This window comes from Lepidochelys olivacea (genome assembly GCF_965140295.1).
Source record: "Lepidochelys olivacea isolate rLepOli2 genome assembly, chromosome: 14".
Lineage (NCBI taxonomy): Eukaryota > Metazoa > Chordata > Testudines > Cheloniidae > Lepidochelys > Lepidochelys olivacea.
The window spans coordinates 37,735,887-37,745,463 of NC_140424.1; the positions used below are offsets into that span (position 1 = coordinate 37,735,887).

General features: G+C 60.2%; 1 protein-coding gene across 1 annotated transcript; it reads right to left on the minus strand.

Moving 5' to 3' along the window:
* Positions 1-1,438: 1,438 nt before the first annotated feature.
* LOC311530976 (E3 ubiquitin-protein ligase TRIM39-like) lies at positions 1,439-9,042 on the minus strand (the record flags this gene model as incomplete). Its single annotated transcript, XM_084648048.1, has 4 exons — positions 8,689-9,042; positions 8,510-8,516; positions 3,645-3,740; positions 1,439-1,777 (listed from the first exon to the last, which is right to left on the minus strand). Exons 1-4 carry the CDS (start codon positions 9,024-9,026, stop codon positions 1,439-1,441), a joined length of 780 nt encoding a protein of 259 aa, XP_084504174.1. The 5' UTR covers positions 9,027-9,042.
* Between the last annotated feature and the right edge of the window lie 535 nt (positions 9,043-9,577).

Sequence of the window (9,577 nt, forward strand, 5' to 3'; positions counted from 1 at the left end):
ATATAGAACTGCTTGGGAAAGAAAAAAAAGCAAAAATTTTGTTTGAAAAGTTACCCAAATATTTTTCAGAGTAGCAGCTGTGTTAGTCTGTATTTGCAAAAAGAAAAGGAGTACTTGTGGCATCTTAGTCTCTAAAGTGCCACAAGTACTCCTTTTCTTTTTACAAATATTTTTGTTTTCCTCATATTGTAAAAATCTCATAACTGCTTCTTTCTTTCTTTGAAAAAAGGAGGAAATGTAGAAAAATTTAAAAACTAAATATATTTAGGAAAGAAACTTGCTTTTTTTCCTTGAAAATAAAAATCTGGAAAATATATGAAAGCATTTTGTAATATTATTTATAGATTGCCAGTGAAAAGGACACTACAACAAATCTAAGAAAAAATGTTTCCCTCCTCTATTTATAATTGCACTTTTATATCATGATTAGCAGAAAAGGCCACCAAAGACAAATTTAGTTTAACCTGTGAAGTCACAGACAGAAATAGAAATATTATATAACAAAATTAAAACCAATTAATTTTTATAACATTATCTCAGTGTTATTAAACCACTCTGATATGAAGTCACATGATAAATGTGGATAAGTGGTATATATGTGTCAAGGTTCCTTCCCCACTCTGAACTCTTGGGTTCAGATGTGGGGACCTGCATGAAAAACCCCCTAAGCTTATTTTTACCAGCTTAGGTTAAAACTTCCCCAAGGTACAAACTATTTTACCTTTTGCCCTTGGACTTTATTGCTGCCACTACCAAGCGTCTAACAAATACATAACAGGGAAAGCGCCCGCTTGGAAACGTCTTTACACCCAAAATCCTCCCCAAACCCTACACCCTCTTTCCTGGGGAAGGCTTGATAAAAATCCACACCAATTTGCATAGGTGAACACAGACCCAAACCCTTGGATCTTAAGAACAATGAAAAAGCAATCAGGTTCGTAAAAGAAGAATTTTAATAGAAGAAAAAGTAAAAGAATCACCTCTGTAAAATCAGGATGGTAAATACCTTACAGGGTAATCAGATTCAAAACATAGAGAATCCCTCTAGGCAAAACCTTAAGTTCCAAAAAGACACAAAAACAGGAATATACATTCCATTCAGCACAGCTTATTCTCTCAGCCATTTAAACAAAACAGACTCTAACGCATATCTAGCTAGACTCCTTACTAAGTTCTAAGACTCCATTCCTTTTCTGTTCCTGGCAAAACCAACACACAGACAGAGAGAGCCTTTGTTTCTGGCCCCTCCAGCTTTGAAAGTAGCTTGTCTCCTCATTGGTCATTTTGGTCAGGTGCCAGCGAGGTTATCCTAGCTTCTTAACCCTTTTCAGGTGAAAGGGTTTTTCCTCTGGGAGGGATTTTAAAGGTGTTTACCCTTCCCTTTATATTTATGACACCCAGGTTCTCTGAATAATGAAACAAATAACAATACTAATGGTTAGAAACAGAAAAAAATTATATTTGACCTGCATAACCTGTGAGTTCTACTCTGGCATTTGACTCCTGGACTCCATGGCTCTTGCGTATCAAGGATCCAGTATCTCACCTGCAAGAATTCACTCCCTGGCTGCTGGCACTTCCCCTCTAGCTCACTGATCATGTCATTTAGACAGGAAAGCTCCTCCAAGAGTTTGGCAATGTTCTCATCCCTTCTCTTCTCAATCTCCTTGTCCAGCTCTTCCAGCCGGGCCAGCAGGAGTCGCTCTTGTTCCTCCAGGAACTGCCACAGCTCCTCAAATTCAGACAGAATCTTCAGCCTCTCGGTTTCTACCTGCTCCTGTAACGAGGAAGGGAACGGGCAGGGCCCACAGAGTGAGTCACCTGGGGCCAGATCTTCAGCTGGTTTAATTTCATGAGTGTCAAGGCAGCTCTGCCAATTCAGGCCAGCTCCAGATGAGACCCTGGGTGCTCAATGGGGGTGTGGGACGGAGGGGGTATTTTATTGCAACCTTAAATAGTGCTTGAGGGAAACTTTCCCATAAAAACATAAGAATAGCCAGATTGGGTCAGACCAAAGGTCCATCTAGCCCAGTATCCTGTCTTCCAACAGTGGCCAGTGCCAGGTGCCCCAGAGGAAATGAATAGAACAGGGGATCATCAAGTGATCCATCCCCTGTCGCCCATTCCCAGCTTCTGGCAAACAGAGGTGAGGGGCACCATCCCTGCCCATCCTGGCTAAGAGCCATTGATGGACTGTCCTCCAGGAACTTTTCTAGTTCCCAGTATTGTTTGGGGGAAGATTTTCCTACAGTTCTCTGCTGGCTGTAATCTGACTGGTGTGTCTATGTGCCTGACACGAGAGAGTCTGTGACCTTCCAGGTATGTCCCTAAAAGAGCAGATAAGACAGGACCCTGAGGTTATGTCCACACAGCAAAGAAAAACCTGCAGCTGACCTGTGCCAGCTGACTCGGGCTTGTGGGGCTCGGGCTACAGCATAGGCACCGAATCCGGGGGTGCTCAATACCCACCAGCAGCCCCGTCGATCAGCTCCTCCTCCTCTCACCCAGCGCCTCTCATGCACCAGTGATCGTGACATGCAGGACACGCTGGGGCGGGATGGGGGAGGCGGAACGAGGGTGAGGTGCACTCGGGGGAGTGGGTGGAACAGGGCAGAGCCTTGGGGGAACGGATGAAGTGAGGGTGGGGCATTGGGCAGAGCGGGGGTCAAGCACCCCCGGGGAAACCACAAAGTCAGCGCCACTGGGCTGCAGGGCTGTTTCATTGCTCTGTAGGCTTCTGGGCTCGGGCTGCAGCCCGAGCTCTGGGACCCTTCATTTCTCAGGGTCCCAGATGCCTCCACTTCTCAGGGTCCTAGACCCCCACAGCCTGAGCCCTGTGAACCTGAGTCAGCTGGCACAGGCCAGCCACGGGTGTCTAGTTGCTGTGTAGACATACTCTGGATGACATAGGGAGTGAGAGAGGCTGGGGCAAGCAAACAAATGAAAAAGAATGAAACAAAAGAGAACTCCACAGACAGCTTAACCCTCTAATACATTAACTCTGGAAATCCTGATAGTCGCTCCCAGAGATGCCCAAACACGTAGACATCTAGGGGTGCAAATAACCCAGAAATTCCCGGGCCATCCAAACACAGACACACAGGCCCAGACTGAGCCTGGACTCACAAGATGCCTTGTGCCCCTGGAGCAGATGTGATGCTCCTGGCTGCTCAGGAGAGGGAAAGGAGGCGGCCAGGCCATGACCTCATGCCTGGTGCTAGACAGCCCAGGATCATAGAATCATAGAATATCAGGGTTGGAAGGGACCCCAGAAGGTCATCTAGTCCAACCCCCTGCTCGAAGCAGGACCAATTCCCAGTTAAATCATCCCAGCCAGGGCTTTGTCAAGCCTGACCTTAAAAACCTCTAAGGATCACGCACTGCATCTCTCCCCCTTCCCATATCAGAGTCCAGGGGCATTTTCATCAGCCCAAGTGCAGGACACAGAGTGTCTGCCACAATCCAGCCGGCACAGACGGGACATCCCCAAAGGGGAACATAGAAACACAGGATCTCACTCAGTGACACATGGTCACAGTATGAGACACAGCCTCTCCCATCCCCCACACTACCAGAGTGATTCGCACCCTGGGAGGGACATGCACCTACATGTCCTTGCTGGATAATAACAACCTGATACCAACCAGATGCTCCCAGATTCTTGCCTCTTTGGTCAGTTTCAATCCCATCAGCTTTTCTCTCTCTTCCTTCAGAGTCTGTAATTGGATCTGGAGTTTTTCCTGGCAAGGAAATAAGGTTGGGTGTTCAACTTTTTTTCCCTTCTTTGGATAGCGGCGTAGGGAGAATCCAGTCCCTACAAACTATAACCCAGCTTCACGGATATGACTGTATTTGTTTAAATGCTTTGCACCTGATTTAACTCAAAAGGAGAAAATGATTCCACAACCATGCATAGTTGGCCACCAGGTTTGTCTCCTCCAATTCATTGGATTGTTTTACTGGTTACTGATGTTACAATCTTGGACCTCTGTATAGTCCTTAGCCCCCTGGTCTCTGAGACATCCGCATGTTTGGGAACCAAGAGGTGAGTGATTCCCGTGTCAGGAATAAAAGGAGTGACACAGACAAAGGAAAAGAATGGCCGTTGTTCAGCAAAACACTGAAACACATGCTTTCATTAGATCAGTGGTCTCCAACCTTTTTACGCACAAGATCGCTTTTTGAATTTAAGATCAACCCAGGATCTACCCAGCCCCTTCCCCGAGGCCCCATGCTGCTCACTCCATTCCCCCTCCCTCCGTCACTCGCTCTCCCCCGCCCTCACTCACTTTCACCGGGCTGGGGCAGAGGGCTGGAGTGCGGGAGGGGGTGCACGTTCTGGGCTGGGGCTGAGGGGTTTGGAGTGTGGGAGGAGGCTCTCGGTTGAGCCTGGATTAGGGGGTTGGGGTGCAGGAAGAGGTGCAAGGTGGCTCCCAGTCAGCAGCATACCGGGTCTAAGGGAGACTCCCTGCCTGCCCTGGCCCCATACCACTCTGGGAAGCAGCTGGCATGTCTCTGTGGCCTGTGGCGGGGGGAGGGGGGGTAGAGGGGCAGGCGACTTCTTGCGCTGCCGATGGCCCCCCACCCCCCCGTGCCAACTCCGCAGCTCCCATTGGCCGGGAACTGCTTCGCTTCACATGTGTGGGTCCCCACCACTCCCTGGGGGTGTGCTAGGGTGACCAGATGTCCCAATTTTATAGGGACAGTCCCGATTTTGGGGTCTTTTTCTTACAGAGGCTCCTATTACTCCCCACCCCCGTCCTGATTTTTCACACTTGCTGTCTGGTCACCCTAGGGTGCACATGTGTGGGTCCCAGCTGCTTCCTGCCCCCCTTATTGAAGCAGGTGTGCAGGGTGACTGCCCTGGGAACTGCAGGGCACCAGTGGACATGGGGCCAGCTGCAGACAGGGGCGTGGGGCAGGGCTAGCTGTAAGCAGGGGGTACAGGGCTGGCTGCAGGCAGGGCAGGGGGTGCGGAGCTGGCTGCAGGCAGGAGGGTGCAGGCTTGGCTGGAGGCAAGGGGGTGTGGGGCTGGCTGGAAACAGGGCAGGGGCTGACTGGAGGTAGGGGCTGGCTGCAGGCAGGGTAGGGGGGTGCGGGGCTGGCTGGAGACAGGGAGTGTGGGGCTGGCTGGCTTCAGGCAGGGCTGCAGGGGGGTGCAGCAGGGGTTGGCTGGAGAAGGGTGGTGTGGGGCTAGCTAGCTTCTGGCAGTGGGGTGTGTGCGGCAGGGGTTGGCTGGAGACAAGGCAGGGGGTGCGGCAGGGGCTGGCTGTGGGCAGGAGGTGCGGGGGTGGTTAGAGGTAGGAGCTGCCTGTGGGCAGAGGGTGCAGGGGTGGCTGGAGGCAGGGACTGGCTGGAGACAGGCGCTGGCTGCGGGCAGGGCGGAGGGTGCGGGGGTGGCTGGAGGCAGGGGCTGGCTGCGGGCAGGGCAGCGGGTGCGGGGGTGGCTGGAGGCAGGGGCTGGCTGCGGGCAGGGCAGGGGGTGCGGGGGTGGCTGGAGGCAGGGGCTGGCTGCGGGCAGGGCGGGGGGTGCGGGGGTGGCTGGAGGCAGAGGCTGGCTGCGGTCAGGGCAGGGGGTGCGGGGGTGGCTGGAGGCAGGCGCTGGCTACGGGCAGGGCAGGGGGTGAGGGGGTGGCTGGAGGCAGGGGCTGGCTGCGGGCAGGGCAGGGGGTGAGGGGGTGGCTGGAGGCAGGGGCTGGCTGCGGGCAGGGCAGGGGGTGCGGGAGTGGCTGGAGGCGGGAGCTGGCTGCGGGCAGGGCAGCGGGTGCGGGGGTGGCTGGAGGCAGGGGCTGGCTGCGGTCAGGGCAGTGGGTGCGGGGGTGGCTGGAGGCAGGGGCTGGCTGCGGTCAGGGCAGGGGGTGCGGGGGTGGCTGGAGGCAGGCGCTGGCTACGGGCAGGGCAGGGGGTGAGGGGGTGGCTGGAGGCAGGGGCTGGCTGCGGGCAGGGCAGAGGGTGCGGGGGTGGCTGGAGGCAGGGGCTGGCTGCGGGCAGGGCAGGGGGTGCGGGGGTGTCTGGAGGCAGGGGCTGGCTACGGGCAGGGCGGCGGGTGCGGGGGTGGCTGGAGGCAGGGGCTGGCTGCGGTCAGGGCAGGGGGTGCGGGGGTGGCTGGAGGCAGGGGCTGGCTGCGGGCAGGGCAGGGGGTGCGGGGGTGGCTGGAGGCAGGGGCTGGCTGCGGGCAGGGCAGGGGGTGCGGGGGTGGCTGGAGGCAGGGGCTGGCTGCGGGCAGGGCAGGGGGTGCGGGGGTGGCTGGAGGCAGGGGCTGGCTGCGGGCAGGGCAGGGGGTGCGGGGGTGGCTGGAGGCAGGGGCTGGCTGCGGGCAGGGCGGGGGGTGCGGGGGTGGCTGGAGGCAGGGGCTGGCTGCGGTCAGGGCGGCGGGTGCGGGGGTGGCTGGAGGCAGGGGCTGGCTGCTGGCAGGGCAGGGGGTGCGGGGGTGGCTGGAGGCAGGGGCTGGCTGCGGGCAGGGCAGGGGGTGCGGGGGTGGCTGGAGGCAGGGGCTGGCTGCGGGCAGGGCGGGGGGTGCGGGGGTGGCTGGAGGCAGGGGCTGGCTGCGGTCAGGGCGGCGGGTGCGGGGGTGGCTGGAGGCAGGGGCTGGCTGCGGGCAGGGCAGAGGGTGCGGGGGTGGCTGGAGGCAGGGGCTGGCTGCGGGCAGGGCAGGGGGTGCGGGGGTGGCTGGAGGCAGGGGCTGGGTGCGGGCAGGGCGGGGGGTGCGGGGGTGGCTGGAGGCAGGGGCTGGCTGCGGGCAGGACGGGGGGTGCGGGGGTGGCTGGAGGCAGGGGCTGGCTGCGGTCAGGGCGGCGGGTGCGGGGGTGGCTGGAGGCAGGGGCTGGCTGCGGGCAGGGCAGGGGGTGCGGGGGTGGCTGGAGGCAGGGGCTGGCTGCGGGCAGGGCAGGGGGTGCGGGGGTGGCTGGAGGCAGGGGCTGGGTGCGGGGGTGGCTGGAGGCAGGGGCTGGCTGCGGGCAGGACGGGGGGTGCGGGGATGGCTGGAGGCAGGGGCTGGCTGCGGGCAGGGCGGGGGGTGCGGGGGTGGCTGGAGGCAGGGGCTGGCTGCGGGCAGGGCGGCGGGTGCGGGGGTGGCTGGAGGCAGGGGCTGGCTGCGGTCAGGGCAGGGGGTGCGGGGGTGGCTGGAGGCAGGGGCTGGCTGCGGTCAGGGCGGCGGGTGCGGGGGTGGCTGGAGGCAGGGGCTGGCTGCGGTCAGGGCGGCGGGTGCGGGGGTGGCTGGAGGCAGGGGCTGGCTGCGGGCAGGGCGGGGGGTGCGGGGGTGGCTGGAGGCAGGGGCTGGCTGCGGGCAGGGCGGGGGGTGCGGGGGTGGCTGGAGGCAGTGGCTGGCTGCGGGCAGGGCGGGGGGTGCGGGGGTGGCTGGAGGCAGGGGCTGGCTGCGGGCAGGGCGGGCGGTGCGGGGGTGGCTGGAGGCAGGGGCTGGCTGCGGGCAGGGCGGGGGGTGCGGGGGTGGCTGGAGGCAGGGGCTGGCTGCGGGCAGGGCGGGCGGTGCGGGGGTGGCTGGAGGCAGGGGCTGGCTGCGGGCAGGGCGGGGGGTGCGGGGGTGGCTGGAGGCAGGGGCTGGCTGCGGGCAGGACGGGGGGTGCGGGGGTGGCTGGAGGCAGGGGCTGGCTGCGGTCAGGGCGGCGGGTGCGGGGGTGGCTGGAGGCAGGGGCTGGCTGCGGGCAGGGCAGGGGGTGCGGGGGTGGCTGGAGGCAGGGGCTGGCTGCGGGCAGGGCAGGGGGTGCGGGGGTGGCTGGAGGCAGGGGCTGGGTGCGGGGGTGGCTGGAGGCAGGGGCTGGCTGCGGGCAGGACGGGGGGTGCGGGGATGGCTGGAGGCAGGGGCTGGCTGCGGGCAGGGCGGGGGGTGCGGGGGTGGCTGGAGGCAGGGGCTGGCTGCGGGCAGGGCGGCGGGTGCGGGGGTGGCTGGAGGCAGGGGCTGGCTGCGGTCAGGGCAGGGGGTGCGGGGGTGGCTGGAGGCAGGGGCTGGCTGCGGTCAGGGCGGCGGGTGCGGGGGTGGCTGGAGGCAGGGGCTGGCTGCGGTCAGGGCGGCGGGTGCGGGGGTGGCTGGAGGCAGGGGCTGGCTGCGGGCAGGGCGGGGGGTGCGGGGGTGGCTGGAGGCAGGGGCTGGCTGCGGGCAGGGCGGGGGGTGCGGGGGTGGCTGGAGGCAGTGGCTGGCTGCGGGCAGGGCGGGGGGTGCGGGGGTGGCTGGAGGCAGGGGCTGGCTGCGGGCAGGGCGGGCGGTGCGGGGGTGGCTGGAGGCAGGGGCTGGCTGCGGGCAGGGCGGGGGGTGCAGGGGTGGCTGGAGGCAGGGGCTGGCTGCGGGCAGGGCAGGGGGTGCGGGGGTGGCTGGAGGCAGGGGCTGGCTGCGGGCAGGGCAGGGGGTGCTCGTGGGGAGAGCAGCAGGACGCAGCCCAGGCCCAGCAGAGCAGCCGGGGACGCACCAGACAGCATCTGGAGCCCCAGGGCCAGGGGTCAGGGGAGCGGCAGCATCAGCAACAGGGCTCGTGCCCAGGGCCAGGCAGCAGCCCACATGGCTCCTGCAGCGCAGCACCCCCGGTGGCCAGAGGAGGGATTACATCACTTCCCGGCTGGATCCCATCAAAGCCTCAGCGCCCCATGCAGGGAAGCGGGTTAATAACCGGTTCTAAAAACTGCTTCGAAATTTAACAACCAGTTTGCGCAAACCGGTGCAAACCGGCTCCAGCTCACCACTGGGCTTGATCCTCCTCGCAGAACAGTTTCAGGGTGTCCTGGTGTTTCTCACACACTCGCTCGCCTCCTGAGCCTTTGGCTGCCTGTAAACTCAGCCGCTTGGCTATTTCGATCATTTTCGCCAGCTCCCTGTTGGGCCTGAAGTTTCTCTGCTGCGCGGTTTCTCTGCACTGAGGGCAGGAGAAGTTGGTATCCGACTCCTCCCAGTAGTCGGTGATGCAGGCCCGGCAGAAGTTGTGCCCGCAGTGGACAGACACCGGGTCTTTGAAATACTCCAGACAGATGGCACAAGAAGCTTCATCCTGGAGACTCTGTACAGGGCTCTCTGCAGCCATGGCTCCCAGCGGGGGAAAGTGACAGGTTTCATTTCACTTTCCTGCCTTTAGACTGCAGCCACAATTGGGTGTTTCTTCACTTAGGGTCTTTCTCATTGGCTGAGCTGGGGGGAAGCCTGTTTGATTTTCAGCCCCTGGAGACTGTGCAGAGAAACGCAAAGCTCTCTGTGAAGGGACCAATATTAAATTCCCCCAGGCAAAGAACAGTGCTGAACTGGGGGGAAGGTGATAAATCTCTGTTTCTTTTGGAGGAAAAACCCTGAGATAACACTGTAGCTTTTTCAAAATTAAATACATAAATAGCCATTTAAACCTCATGACATATAAGCCCATTGGAGGTTACTGTTTATGGTTTAATATAAGAAACTGACAAACATAAGTTAGGCCCTGATCCTGTTTATACACCAAGGCAAACTCCTTCCAAAACATGGCAAAGATGAAAGGCACAGTTAAGGCCATGCAAATAACTTAAGCTCTGCCCCTTCTACTTTATCTCCTACCAACCTTCCACCTCCTCTCCCACCATCCTTTCTGTGTCAGTGAGGAAGGGC